We start from the raw sequence: 16337 nt of genomic DNA on the forward strand, positions 1-16337 counted from the left end.
GTTAGGTTGTATAACGTGAAAGTATTGAAGTAGAACTATGGCAGTTAGGTTGTATTACGTGAAGTATTGACGTAGCACTGTAGCAGTTAGGTTGTATTACGTGAAAGTATTGACGTAGCACTGTAGCAGTTAGGTTGTATAACGTGAAAGTATTGACGTAGCACTGTAGCAGTTAGGTTGTATTACGTGAAAGTATTGACGTAGCACTTTAGCAGTTAGGTTGTAGTTCGTGAAAGTATTGACGTAGCACTGTAGCAGTTACGTTGTATTACGTGAAAGTATTGACGTAGCACTGTAACAGTTAGGTTGTATTACGTGAAAGTATTGACGTAGCACTGTAGCAGTTAGGTTGTATTACGTGAAAGTATTGACGTACTGTAGCACTGTAGCAGTAAGGTTTTAGGTAGTGACAGTATTGACGTAGCACTGTAGCAGTAGGGTTGTATTACGTGAAACTATTGACGTACTGTAGCACTGTAGCAGTAAGGTTATAGGTAATGACAGTATTGACGTTGCACTGTAGCAGTAAGGTTATAGGTAATGACAGTATTGACGTTGCACTGTAGCAGTTAGGTTGTATGACGTGAAAGTATTGACGTAGCACTGTAGCAGTTAGGTTGTATTACGTGAAAGTATTGATGTAACGTGGTATTAGTAAGGTTGTATTACGTGAACGTATTGATGTAACGTGGTATAAGTAAGATTGTATTACGTGAAAGTATTGATGTAACGTGGTATTAGTAAGGTTGTATTACGTGAAAGTATTGATGTAACGTGGTATTAGTAAGGTTGTATTACGTGAAAGTATTGATGTAACGTGGTATTAGTAAGGTTGTATTACGTGAAAGTATTGACGTACATGTAGCACTGCAGCTGTTTGGTTGTATTACGCGAAAGTATTGACGTAGCACTGTAGCAGTTTGGTTGTATTACGTGAAAGTATTGACGTAGCACTGTAGCAGTTAGGTTGTATTCCGTAACAGTATTGAGGAAGCACTGTAGCAGTTAGGTTGTATTACGTGAAAGTATTGACGTAGCACTGTAGCTGTTTGGTTGTATTATGTGAAAGTATTGACGTAGCACTGTAGCAGTTAGGTTGTATCACGTGAAAGTATTGACGTAGCACTTTAGCAGTTAGGTTGTAGTACGTGAAAGTATTGATGTAACGTGGTATTAGTAAGGTTGTATTACGTAAAATTATTGATGTAACGTGGTATTAGTAAGGTTGTATTACGTGAAAGTATTGACGTAGCACTGTAGCTGTTTGGTTGTATTACGTGAAAGTATTGATGTAACGTGGTATTAGTAAGGTTGTATTACGTGAACGTATTGATGTAACGTGGTATAAGTAAGATTGTATTACGTGAAAGTATTGACGTTGCACTGTAGCTGTTTTGTTGTATTACGTGAAAGTATTGATGAAACGTGGTATTAGTAAGGTTGTATTACGTGAAAGTATTGACGTACATGTAGCACTTCAGCTGTTTGGTTGTATTACGTTAAAGTATTGACGTAGCACTGTAGCAGTTAGGTTGTATTACGTGAAAGTATTGACGTAGCACTGTAGCTGTTTGGTTGTATTATGTGAAAGTATTGACGTAGCACTGTAGCAGTTAGGTTGTATTACGTGAAAGTATTGACGTAGCACTGTAGCAGTTAGGTTGTGTTACGTGAAAGTATTGATGTAACGTGCTATTAGTAAGGTTGTATTACGTGAAAGTATTGATGTAACGTGGCATTAGTAAGGTTGTATTACGTGAAAGTATTGACGTAGCACTGCAGCTGTTTGGTTGTAGTACGTGAAAGTATTGACGTAGCACTTTAGCAGTTTGGTTGTATTACGTGAAAGTATTGAGGTAGCACTGTAGCAGTTAGGTTGTAGGTAGTGACAGTATTGATAAAGCACTGTAGCAGTTAGGTTGTATTACGTGAAAGTATTGACGTAGCACTTTAGCAGTTTGGTTGTATTACGCGAAAGTATTGACGTAGCACTGTAGCAGTTAGGTTGTATTCCGTGAAAGTATTGACGTAGCACTGTAGCAGTTAGGTTGTAGGTAGTGACAGTATTGAGGAAGCACTTTAGCAGTTAGGTTGTATTACGTGAAAGTATTGACGTACCACTTTAGCAGTTTGGTTGTATTACGCGAAAGTAATGACGTAGCACTGTAGCAGTTAGGTTGTATTCCGTGAAAGTATTGACGTATCACTGTAGCAGTTAGGTTGTAGTTCGTGAAAGTATTGATGTAACGTGGTATCAGCAAGGTTGTATTACGTGAGAGTATTGATGTAACGTGGTATCAGTAAGGTTGTACTACGTGGAAGTATTGATGTAACGTGGTATCAGTAAGGTTGTATTACGTGGAAGTATTGCGGAAGCAGTAAGATTGTATTACGTGAAAGTATTGATGTAACGTGGTATCAGTAAGGTTGTATTACGTTAAAGTATTGTGGTAGCAATAAGGTTACATAACGCGAAGGTGTTGTGGTAGCACTATGACAGTGTAGTTGTATTACGTGAAAGCGTTGTCGTCGCAATGTAGCGGTATCGTTGTATTCGTGAAAGTATTGTGGTAGTACCTTATGGTTATATCCCGCGGTATTACTTTGAAACGATCACTACTGTTATACCATACCGGGATAAAACGATACGTCCATGTAGTTTGCGGTATCGTATAATATCGTATCGTATCGTATCGTATCGTATCGTATCGTATCGTATCGTATCGTATCGTATCGTATCGTATTGTATTGCGAAGTGTCCAGGTATGTAACGAGTGAGTGAGTGAGTGAGTGAGTGAGTGAGTTGGGGTTAACGCCGCTTTTAACAGTATTCCAGTTATATCACGGCGTGTCAGCATGATGTGGGAGAAAAAGCCCGAAGTGATGCAGGTTTCAAACGTTTACCGCTTCGGTGAAACCCACGAGCACGGGTATGGTGCTGACAAACCTAGAAACATAACTGGGGCGAACCGGGATTCGAACCCACAATCATAGGTTTCTGGCGTGCCAAAGGGACGCAACTCTGCACAGCGAATCGCGGCGCCTTGGGCCACCCGTGCCCCCGGTATGTAACGATGAGGACGTCTAGCAACATAGGACTTACCCCCCAGTCCCGGGCGAACATCTTTGTTGTAATTGTCCAGAAGCTTGTCCAGCACAGCGGAGACCTCATCCGTCAGAGAAGCATAGGCCCCCAACACATATCTGAAATAATAATATAGAAGCGATTAATTTGTTGGATTATCTAAAATATAACATATCGTATAAATTTACACACGCTGTTTGTTGCTAGTGATAGAATACTATATGTGTAAGTCGAAAGGGGCAGATTTTCATTTGTACGATTTATACACTGCATGAAAAGTCAGATTTCCGTTTTTGGAAACCTTACGTATACCTTCCACTTTGACCCCGGCACTGTAACCTTCAGGATACATTTAGCAATCTTCTTGGTAATTGTCTGATATCTATGTGTGTAAATGAACAAAATGCACCCTAAACTGTTGACAATTTCGGGCGAAGGTTTCAGGGTCGGATTCAAAGTGGGAAGGTGTCCGGAAGGGGTTCGAGATACGGAAACCTGACTTTTCATGCTGTGATGGTATATGCACTCACATTCACAATACTGATCGCGTCATATATACAGTTGGTTGGTTTGTTGTTTAACGCCGCACTCTAGCTATATGACGGCGGTCTGTAAATAATCGAGTCTGGACCAGAAAATCCACCGATTAATATCATGAAAATCGATCCAAGCAATTGGGATCAATGACATGCATCAACAAAGTCAGCGAGCCTGACCACCTGATCCCGTTAGTCGCCTTTTACGACAAGCATAGTCACCTTTTACGGCAAGCATGGGTTGCTGAGACCTATTCTACCCCGGATCTTCACGGGTCTCATATATACAGAGAAGAACTATTGGGGGTCACCGACATAACATGCTGTTGTAAGAACACAGGGGTATTGGTGAGTGGGGGAGTGAGTTTGGTCTACCGCCGCTTTGAAAATAAGCTCAGTTATATTACTGCGTTTTGTCCTTATACGGGAGGACAGCCCGACGTGATGCATGCTTAGACGAGCACGGTCCTCAAAAACCTAAAAATAATCGGGGTGAATCTAGGATTCAGCAAAGGTTTCTGGCACGTTTAAGGGACGCAACTCTACACAAGGACGACAACTTCCCCCTCTGGACATACATGTATCAGACGGTAACTGAACCAAATTTATTTGTATTAACATAAATTATGTATAGAACACATTAACTGCTCTGCAAAATTTGAAATTTAAATATTTTATATTTCACTTTTACAAATCTGGAGAAATTAAATTAGATATATTTTCAATGCAATTAAATACCTTTATTTTTTAAGAAAATAGTGTTTAGCTATGGGCTTGTAAATTATAATAAGAAAACACAAATATGAACACATATACCAGTGCCCTTTAGTATAGTACGATATCGAAGATTTCTGTAATTGTGTTGTGAATAGGTATGACACAATGATGTATATCGTGATATGGACCAGACGAAAACGTCACTTTTACCATATTTACACGGTTGTAAATTTAGACATAAAATTATATACATGTGTAAATGTATGTGAATTGATGTCAACTTTGGAAATGTTATCCACATGCCTGGCATAAAACCTTCTGAAGGCTTTGCTGGGGCCAGGTAAAGGAATCCCTTTCTTCCATTGATGAGAGGAGGCTAAGGGGGTGTTGACCACTAAGTGGTAAGAGACAATGTGATGATATTTTAGCATTAAAACTTTGAACAAACCCTTTCCCAAGTCAACACATCCTGAACATATAAGCATTTTTTTTATCGCTTATCTAACCAATTACTTTATCAATAGACACAGAAATTCAGAAAACTGTATCTACACTGAAGGATGCAGAGTCTCATGACAAACATGTTCATGATCTTCCAACGCGACGGGAGACACTGTCGGAGCAGAATGATTTCGCCCTTCCTTCCCAGTATCGCCTTATCTTAAATGATTCGTTTAGGAAGGCGTGTGGATCTGTAGGTCTATTGCTGGCTTGACTTGTTGCATATTTGATGTGACAGACGTACGCGAAGCCCGAGAGCATTGGAGTTTAGAACTACTGTCAACTCCGGAAATAGGGAACACCAAGGGGTCTGCCGTTCGTCATGTGGGATGAACTTATTCACCCTCACGGTAACGTTAAACACAACTCGTAGGCAGGTGACTATTCGTACAACTTCATTATATACTACTCGACAAAGGTAAAGGACCACCTGATTCTTTCCTGATAGGCTTAATCTGTCATGCCATATCGTAGTTATGAACGAATTGTTAGTAGTATATTAAAAAAACTGTTTCCGCTGTATTGCTATACAGTCACCGTTGTGAGGGGCGGCAAGTTGGCCCGTTGGTTAAAGCGTTCGCCGAATACTGATGGCATATACATAGAATACTAAACGAGCTCCCGTGTATTACCAATTTTATGAAAAGAGTGAATCTGGTATCTGACGAGCAAGTTTAGTATCATATTTATTACTTGCCACTTGTCAACTATTTTAGAATTTCACTGTCGTGTTTGAATAGGCAGACATTTACACGATTCACAGCATTTTCCAAAAAATAGAATAATACTTCAAACACATCAAAAGTTGACAGGTATTTAGTTTATACTATACAACGGCCCACCTTTATAACCCACAAAGTTATCGTACTGCTATGGTTATCGTAACTCACATACATTAACATAGACTTCGACTGTCGTTGTGCTGCAGTACGATCGCCTTGTGGAAGGGGGCCCCGCACTGCATAGTTTACAATTACGTCACAGGGCCCTATGACGTAATTTGTGGAATTTTGTTGCAAGATTCACCGGCAAAACAATGCCATTCGACGTCAGCCTAGCAACAGGGTTGCTGGGATAATCGAGTGTACATGAACTCCTCTCAGTGATCTATCATCTCCACACGCAATGTCGTTGAATAAGGCAAGTGATGTTGAGAGCTTTCAATATTTGTTCGTGAAACGTGTTCCGAGAGTACATACGCACGCGTTTTGGTATTACACAATGTGTAATACAGCTCTATGTTTATTAAACGGGTGATCTCTTCACGGACAAGTAATAGTTCGATTTCCGACATGTGAAGCTCATGTATGGTGTTCCCTGTCGGTATATTGTTGGAATATAGCTAAACACGGCGTAAAACCATATCCCCCTTATTAGACCAAATGGAATCTGTTTCGTTGGATAATCGAGACTGGGTATTCTCTGGCTTTGACGTTTTATCTTAAATAGGGATATACGTTTATTTGCGTGGGGGATTCCTGGTCTAAATGCGTCTCCTGTACTACGTGAGTGAGTGAGTGAGTGAGTGAGTGAGTGAGTGAGTGAGTTTCTTCACCGCTTTGAGCAATATTCCAGCGTTATCATAGCGGGTTACCCCAGAAATGGGTCTCAGCTGTAACGGGAAATGAATCCGGGCCTTCGGCTTGACGAGCGAACGCTTTAACCACTAGGCTAACCGACCGCCCCTGTCTTCGTAAGAGTCGTCTTATATAGGGATTGGTTGTTCAGGCTCTGTGACCTGACAGTGTGTTATCACGCGAAACCTTAGTGATGATGCTAATATGTGTACGAGAATCGCGAAACACATTTCGCAATAAAGACAGAAAGGAGATATTGAATTTGAAGAAGCGGTTGCCTAATCAAAGACCATATGGCCGAGAAAGACATACAATTTAAATATTATTATGAGTATTTCGAATGAATACGGTGTTGTCGTGCCCTGATGACGTTGGTCGCTGTTCATGTTAAGGGCGGTTGGTTTGTCTGGTCCAGACTCGATTATTAACAGTTCGTCATAATATAGCTTGAATATGTCAGTGGAGTTAAACACTAACTCACTCTGTTCCCACCACGCATTATTCTCATTCATTCGAATCGCTGTAAACATTAATGCCCCCTTTCGCTACGACCACGTGATGATTCGGCCAATAATGCAAACTTTCGTGGCTAATCGGGTTGAAAAATATGAAGAATGCCAGGAATGGGTTAAGAAACATGTACGAATTACAAGATTCATGTACGGATCATGCACGAATTGTAAGAATCACCTTCGACTAAGTTACGAATGTTGTTCTTACTCCTCTTTGTTACATGATTCGTAGTTGACTCGGGACATTCTTGGCTGTTTCGGGATGTTTTCGGGTTGAGGAAAAGAAATTTTGGGAGCCACGAATCGCTAAGAATAGCCAAGAATGCAAACGAATCAAATATGAAGCTGTTACGGAACATAAGGATCAATTACGAATGGATTACGATACAGCCACGAAATTGCAATTCGGGGACCCTTCCACGAACGTTTTTGACAAACAAAAACTTTCTCGCTGATTCGACGAACCCCCGCGACAAAAATGACAACCATTGAACGTACATCCTTACACCATATATCCACGGCTACTCTGTGTGGAGCTTGACACGTGTAGTTATAAGCAGTTATAAGCAGTTCTGCACCAGGGAGACATAACACTCAATCGTTATTCCGGTGAACTGAAGAATCGACATTTATAACGGTTAACACCAAACGCCCTCAGAGCAATTTCCTGCTTCGGTTATCAAGACAATAACGTTGCAAAAGCCAACAGCATCATTATTAAAAGATAAGAAACAATTGTCCGGTCACACACACGAACGGAAACAATTGGTATACTTTTACAGTGAAGTGTTATTTATAACCTGATTATGTTTGGTCATGAGCTCTCACACAAATTGGACCGTCAAAGTTGTAAATTTATAAAGTATATGTATGCTGATATAGAGTATAACCATTAACGGAACTTGCGCTTGGAGAGCATACATGATTACAGCTCTTAGAGAATAGACAACGCATGATCAAAGGATTCCTGGAAGTAACGGGACAATGGTACACGGTGTCAGTTTCTGCATCATTGTGGGATGTACAATAATATACAATTACAAATTGCTACTGTCCATAGGTTGTGATTAACTGCGAGCATCTTTTCACAATTAGAGTCAAAACACAGGAAGTGCTTAAGCCGCTGCTGCACAGAGAGATGTTGTAGGCTCTGATTAAAGTGGGATTGCCACTTATAAGTGGTATTAATTGAAGGAGCTTCAATTGTGATGGGATCTCACGTTTCGGATGCAGACAATGCTCTTCGGGCGCAGGTGTCCCATCAGTTGGCAAACTAAAATTTCGAACTACTTAAGTATTCTATTTTGTTAGAATCAGATAGTTGTACACTGAAACGGAATCCACTATAAAGTGCCGCCTTTTCAGAAAAATACAACAGCTGTTTTCGGGTTTGATTTCATTCAAACTAGCCAAAACTTTCCGTCTACTTTGTGTAAATAGACATCGTGCCGTTTTCATGATTGTTTCAATTGTGTTCATAATTCAAAGTGCACATTTTCATTACTTTTATTTAAGGTGTCAAAATTTAACATGGTTTAAATACTGTTTGATTATGAAAGGTATAATAATATGGGACTCATACGACAGCTGGGTTACATTATTCGAGACCTTACTAAAGCTTTCAATAAGGTTTATGGTAGACATGTAGATGATATTTCCAAATTTGAGTCCCCAAAATTATGTCCGATGCATTTCCTGTTTTGACTTGTACCACATGTTCCCGTCTTTCTTTCATGCAAATACTTTACTCGCCCTCGCATGTGTTTGTGACGGTGAAACAGAACGTTTTCGCGAACACCTGTTGTCATGACTATTTCATAGTGATTCATGAACACAATCGTACAACATACCGTGCTTTTAATAGAGATTTCTAATGGTTATGGAAAGTGTGTTTTGTTTCGCTTTTACTTACTGCAAATATCTAAAACTGAAACATTCAATATATAACAGTTCAGAAACACATACTTATGGTATGGTAGGAATTGTGTACTAGTCTCACCCTTTAGCAGAGATTTGTTACTCTTATGGAAAGGGGACTGCCTCCGTGGTCTAGTGGTAGAGCGTCTGCCCGGAGAGCGGAAGGTCCGGGGTTCGATCCCCGGCCGCGTCATACCAAAAGACGTTAAAAGATTGTACTTGTTGTTACCCTGTCTCGCGCTCGGCATTAAGGGAATAAACCAAGGACTGGTCAGCTCGGAGTCTGTATACTGTCTGAGTGGACTATTCATGTTAAACTGCGGCATGGTATTTCAGTGAGCTAACACTATAAGTCCGGACTAGTACAAGCAGCCACACACACACACGCACGTGCATGCACTTCGCTATATAAGTGCAATAATCTTGGACGCGACGTAAAACCCAATTTCACCTCATCTTGTGGAAAGGGTCTTGTCTCTTTTAGCTTGTTGATTGCGTTTCGTAGTACCAAGCTGGTGTAGATCGTTGCGCATGATTTGCCTGGTCCAGTCATTGCTGACTGCGGCGTTATTATATTATTCATATACTAATTCGTCATGGTTACCTGTAGTCTGTCAGTTCAACTTCCGTCTCCGTGCTTACCCAAACAACTGCACTACTTTCACACAAATGAGACCAGTAATACGCCGGGCACTTATATGACAAGCCATTATAATTACTACTAGAAGGAGAGAAATTCCTTGACGTAGACGGTCTGGTTCGAAATGTAGACTGACCTCCACCTCAATCCCGACTGTTACTACTGGTAGGGGGAGGACACCCATGTCACGAACACCTAATGTCCTCTAATGTCCTCACTGTTGCTTTGTCTTTTTCATACTGTGTTGAATCCGTTTCCCTTCTTTATATCTTCGAAGGTTGTCTGAGCCTCACACAGAAGGAAGTGTGTAATAATGAAATATTTTAGCTGGATTTTACCTTGTCTCATGGAGGTGATCCACAAGACAAATAAGCAAAGTGTTTCGCTGTGACAAGTCAGCAAAATAAGCAAGCTCTGTGACCTTGGAGAATGGATATACTTGAGGAACGTGCAGTGATCGAATACTTTCAGAAAAAGGGCTTAACACCATGAAGATCAGAGTACAGCACTCGGGAAAGATGGCCCTTCCCAAGTCACCGTATACTGGTGGTACAGGTGATCTCTGTATCATCCCCTTGGATAGTGAGTGAGTAGTTGTGGAGCTGTTTCCACGCTGTTTAGTCCAGTGTTTCTGTAACATCACAGCGTTTCAGTTGAATCATGATTACGGTGTTGACAGACCAAGATTGATAATCATTGCTTATCTGGGACTCGAACTAAAGACCATCCACCCCCCCCCCCCCCCCCCCCCCCCCACCCTCCCCTATCCGAAGGATGCTAATACTTTATGTATATCCCCAGTTCTCCTGAGATAACAACTGCATGTTGCATAGTCTATTATGTATTTTTATGTATTTGATAACCAAATTCAATAACCATTGGATAAACGTGGAAACCGTTCCGTGAAGGTCCACTTTATTCATTATCTCATAACTATATTCTTCCCTTTCCCACTGCCCAAATGGCTAGTAAGTAAGAACAATACAACGCATAGTTGTTTAATCGATATAACCTCCCCAGGGGCCTAATGTGCAGCTCAGTCCCACTTACTACAAAGCAGAGGCAGTGAAGACGTAACAAGATTTCTGATTTATTCTCTTCGTGGCCAGGGAATTGAGTCCACATGTTTCCCTCGTGGACAGACTTGATGACAAGTACATGTAGTACGATGTTTTGGGTTCTCAATATTGCTGCGATAAATCAAACATATTCAATTCCGTGTGGGACATGACTTTGAAGGATTATTCCTTTGTCAATGTATGATAAAAGTAGTAGGAGGTTCTTTTCAAAAAGGGAAATGACAAGAGATGATTGATGCCAGATGAAGATGTTCTTGCATGTGTCTTTGTGTTGTCAGAATGAAGATAAATACATATAGTTGAAAGAGAAGATGTAAATAAAGCAATGAGATGTATTGTTTGTACTCTCCGAAATCGAATATCATGAATAAATTTGAAACACTTGCCATTTGGGGCAAAACGTTAACTAATTTAATATTTAAAGTGCAGAAACGTGCAAGTAAGATAAGAAAGGTTTGGTACAGAAACAAAGCATGAAGAGGACTTGGAATTAATCATGATATACACACCGCTATCAAAATACTTCCATATAAAATTTCCCGATTTTTAAACAGATCTGGTATAAATTGTCTGACCGAACCCGATTTTTGAGCAGACTCAACGTATACTTGAAGGTGTACTGCTTGTATGAAGAGGTATACAAACAACACCTAGAAAGAAAGTAAGCATGACTACTTTCTCTTCATACTGGGGACACAGGGGTCCTTGTCGTCTAAATTCGTTATTCGTAGAACTTTTCGTCCCTTGGGCACATAGAAACCTATGATTGTTGGTTCGAATCCATGTTCGCCCCAATTATGTTTCTAGGTTTGTCAGCACCATACCCATGCTCGTGGATTTCACCAAAGTGGTAACTGTCTGAGACCTGCATCACTACGGGTGTTCCTTCCACATCAAGCTGACACGCCGTGATATAACTGCAATACTGTTCAAGGCCGTGTTAAACCCACCCACTCACTTACAGTCTTGGTCCATACATGTACATACTAGATTGAATCATCGAATGGCGCTTTTCTGAATAAAAAGTTTATATGCTGAAGTTCTTTTATTCATCATCAACGACTAAATTGCACAGAACGTTCAGACATTATTCCTTGCCATCTGATGCCTGTCATTTATGACATATCCAGGTCAACGTATTAATGCTATCCCTTTAATTTGGATATCATTTTATAGCAGCTTTTCCCCAGTATGGTTGTTGAATAATGCAATAATGCATAATGGTAACATTACTAAGCCGAATGTGACTTTAACTCCCACGATAATATGAACGTATGGCAATAGAAAACTGACACGTTGAACATATTTCACGATGCACTTGTACAACAGAATCATACAGGCAAATATCAAGCTTTACATTAGCAACTTTTTACCATTAGGCATCGTAAACTATCACCAAATCGGTAAGATTGCAAGTATATTAAAACTAAAAGTATTTTTGACAACTGTTTTGGCTGCTTGGAAACATATATTGCTTGACATACAAGCATAATATTTGACATGCAGTGATATATTTTGACAACCATTTTGGCTACCAATTAAATCAGACAAGCTCTTCGCGAAAGCTTTTGGTGTCAGTAACTACAGACACGTTATTACCACGAGCTATATTAGACATACACTTAGCGAACACTATGAGGCGTCGGTAACTGCACCACGTTAATGATTACACCGTATTGTGTTGACCATGGCCAGTCGTCTAAGGCGCCGCGATTCGCTGTGCAGAGTTGCGTCCCTTGGGCACGCCAGAAACCTATGTTTGTAAGTTCGAATCCGGTTTGCCCCAATAAGTGTCTCTAGGTTAGTCAGCACTATACCCATGCTCGTTGTTTCTCTAAGTGGTAAACGTCTAAGACCTGCATCACCTCCGACCTCCCTCCCACACTAAGCTTACACGCCGTGGAATACTGTTCAAAGCGGCAAGAAAATCAGGTCCCAATTATTCTTATGCTTGTTCAATTAACATAAAGCGACGAAACCCTTTCCATATCCAATTGAAATGTCTGCATAAAGCAGAGTCGATAGAACGATTCCGACTATATCATAAGAATGTGTTTATAAATCACAATCATATCGTGATGATACCAGGTGTTCTCGAAAAGGTGAGCGTATCCTGTCGTCACTAACACATGCAAAGGCAAGTCAATTGTTCACCTGAAAAACCATATGTCTACCATAAAACCTGGACCAGGTGGGTAATCTCGGTGACATCTTACACTGACTACATGCAATGTTCAACTACTGGAATGTTTGGTAAAGACTCCATTACCAAAAGGCCGCCGTGACCCAGCTTGACAATTGCTGACGACGGCGTAAGGACATCAAACAAACAAATATCCATAAACTAAGTTATCATTGGTGCATTCATGGTTTGCATAAGTTCACACTTTCCAGGTTGCATCACCATATTGCTCCGTGCGTTGAAAAAGAAAGGGATTTTTGAGACTTTGCCACGGATTACTTTGTGCAATATTCGTCTAAAGGCTAACACACATTATAAGTCACACTGCTATTAATGCGAATTCTTAGAAGCATCGAAATATTGCTTTCCAGCGTATAACAAACCGAAACGTCCTGTGAAATACAAATACTTCAGAAAACATGACAAAACGTACAACCACGTAATGGCACGATCATGCAAATGTGCAAATAAGCATCAAAAGGATTTGGAAAAGATTGAAGCATCAAAACTTTTTGCCTTTTGCACAAATGTGCTGATTGTATGAATATATGACAGTTCAGCTTTATAAATGTGAGTGATTTGGTCCAAAACCGCTTTTCTTGAAAATACCCCAAAGGTTACCATAAATGATAAATCAAAATAACTGCTAACGGCATATCAAATCGCTTCTTATTTTGATTGCATACCGCTCCCAAATTACCCTCCAAACACCAAATCTGTTTCTAATCCTATTTGGCCACTAAAGTCACAGTGATAAGCCATTGCAATCGATTTACTACATGCAACGAATGCCAATTGCAAATAAACGAATCGTGCTTATGGGGACCTGATAAGGTCTGCTACACTTGTGATGTTCTCCCTTGTGTGGTTTATGACCCACAGAAAGAAACCCTTGCAGAAGGATGTGTGCACAGAAGGATCTGGTCAAACATATGCAGCTAAAATGCAAATAAACTCAACATCTCTGATTGCAACTGTTTGTGGTTTATTGTTTTTAGAAGAGTACCGAATGCATTTGAAATAACGACACGCGCCGTTGGCATCTTTTATAAAACATTGTAGAAAAGTAAAACAATTTCGTAGTGGAATCACGTTCTCAATCTTTAATTTTTGCTCATAAAATATTGACAGATTTTTCATCTTTTGAAAACAACTGCTGACGTCTTCAATGTCTTTGTGAACATTTTCCTGACCTTTGTGGCATTTCCCCGTAGGCTATGTCTATGCAGAGATATTCACTTGATCATGGCATATAGAATGTACATTAGAATATTCTCACTGAATTAAGACTCAACGTTTCTTGTCTAATGAGTGACTGTGGAGGATTATGGTTGATTGGATGCTCCTCAAGAGAAGCTCTAGACAAGGCTGCAATTACTAGCACCAGTGCAGGATACCAGACAGTCAAGTTCTCTAGTCGACAAAAAACACAATTCAATTTCATTCGAGAGGTTCAGAAACCTTAAAGCTAGACGAATTTGCACTTAAATTCACACCAAGTGTAGTGCAAATAATTTTAGAATTAATCACAGGTTGAACTGTTATTGGAATTAGTGGACGATTGATGGTGGAGCTCTCACAAGATGGCTTCAAGCAAAAAACCCGTAATACCCCTTCGATTGGAGGGCAATACTAATGCATATAGGTCCTTGTCGCGGAAGATCAGATCAAGTTTACGGTGAAGTCAAGACATTTAACTTTGTCGGGAAAAGTTTAGAATGGTAGCTGCCAATTTGAGTGATACCAAATTCAATATATCTCGATGCAATACGATCTGGAACGTGTGCTGAATACACGTACCGACTTTACACAGGACATATATATGTCCATGCATCACCTGGTAAAAGAGTTTTAGTAAAATTAAAATATCACATCAAATGCCAACTGGAAATGCGTAGGGATATTGAGCCTTGTGAAGATTAAGGTCAAGAATGTTCATCCGATTTCTACTTAGATCTGATTGTGTTGTTATAAGTTCTAGAATGGACGTCGTTTCATTAATAACATCCACTGTGCATTCATGGACGCGAAATATTGGACAAGATGCCGATTGTGACAATTTTCAATCTAAATGAAGAAATTTATGACTGTGCGCAATCCTGCTGAATCAAACAACATTAAATCAACATAAAAGTATTCAACCTTTGCATCAACGACCACCATAAACTTACACCATTACCGATAAACTGTCATATTTTAGAGGCATAGAGATAATCACCTTTTCTGAACTAATAGCAAACCTAGAGCAAAATGCTAATACGGTCCCCAACCAATCTTTCACATCACGAACACGGTCCTTTATGTTTGATTTAACCGTCATAATAACACACATTGTCTTCCTATCACCGTAAAGAATATTGATGGGGACGAAGTTTATAAGGTACGTACTTTATGAATTGTCGGCTTCACATGATAACGTACTTCCTATCGCAAGGCATAACTCTCGTAGATGTTTCTGTTCTAATTGAAAGACATGTTTGTTTGTGTCGACACGCTCCCAGTATTAATTGGGCTACATCTTACATCCCTCAGACATTGGGTTCGTGAAAGGTGATTTTCAATGGGTATATGTCGTGCAGAAACGTCGATGAAGGCTCACAATTCATTCACACTTGTATCAATTAGCTTGACTGACAGACAGTGACAATAACTTCGAATTCATTATCAGATCTGGATACGTTACAAGGTCTTGAGATGTGACCTTCTCACACGAAATGTAAATACATTTCCGGATAGAATATATTTAAAAAACCTCACATACCAGTTTCTTGTACAACGTTATTCGCTAACGATTCTAAAGATACCAAACAAGACGTCTTCAATTGGTTGGATAACACATGAGATGGTTGATCCGAGATATCGCAGTGTATGACCTGGGTCCACTTGCACAAAGCGATCTTAGCGCTAAGATGATCGTCTATCCCATACTTTAACATTGACTTACAATAGTCGTAGCGCTAAGATCGCTTTGTGCAAGTGGGCCCTGGTCACATCTGAAGATGACTTGAGTTAGTGAGTTAGGTTTAACGTTACACGGCATGTCAGAGATGAAGAGAATAGTGCAAAGTTGCGCAGGTCTTTGTGGACTGGAGAGTGGTGCTGACAAACCTACAGTTTTTACGATTCGAACGAATGATCAGACCAGTGGATTCCTTCACGGATAATGGTCCTACTCACAAACCCATCGCGATGCCTATCTAAGCCGTGCACCCAAGTAGACTGGATACGATACAAAATCTAAGCATCCCCACAACCACATCCTGTGCATGAGGGTGTTGCCAAAAAACGTCATTTCCCAAGGCATGATTCATAATCTGATCCCTGACACATGCAGCGCTACCTTGTGACAAAATCAATACCGTCTTACAAAAAACTTATCACTTTTGCAAAAGTTGTTTTCAAAGGTGGGCGTTTGCGGCTAACCAGAAGTATTTGTAGGTCATGATCATTTGTCACATTTCGCTGAGTGTCTCATTTAACCAACACGCGCCACATATACCTGTGAAATTATAAGTACAATGGTAAATGGGTGACAGCCAAGGGAATGAAATCACAGCCTCGTTTGAGTTATATCTGAAACGTCAACGCCAC

The 16337-nt window shown here is 40.2% G+C and overlaps 1 protein-coding gene across 1 annotated transcript in view; it reads right to left on the reverse strand.

Moving 5' to 3' along the window:
- The window catches only part of LOC124133679 (gamma-aminobutyric acid receptor subunit gamma-2-like), a 107334-nt gene that overhangs the window by 47807 nt on the left and 43190 nt on the right, over positions 1-16337 (reverse strand). Inside the window, exon 2 of the mRNA XM_046498140.2 lies at positions 3104-3204. Coding sequence (XP_046354096.1) covers positions 3104-3204 — 101 coding nt within the window. The remainder of the gene's footprint in view (positions 1-3103; positions 3205-16337) is intronic.

The sequence above is a fragment of the Haliotis rufescens genome, unplaced genomic scaffold (assembly GCF_023055435.1).
Source record: "Haliotis rufescens isolate VD_foot unplaced genomic scaffold, xgHalRufe1.0.p SCAF_7, whole genome shotgun sequence".
In the NCBI taxonomy this organism is placed as follows: domain Eukaryota; kingdom Metazoa; phylum Mollusca; class Gastropoda; order Lepetellida; family Haliotidae; genus Haliotis; species Haliotis rufescens.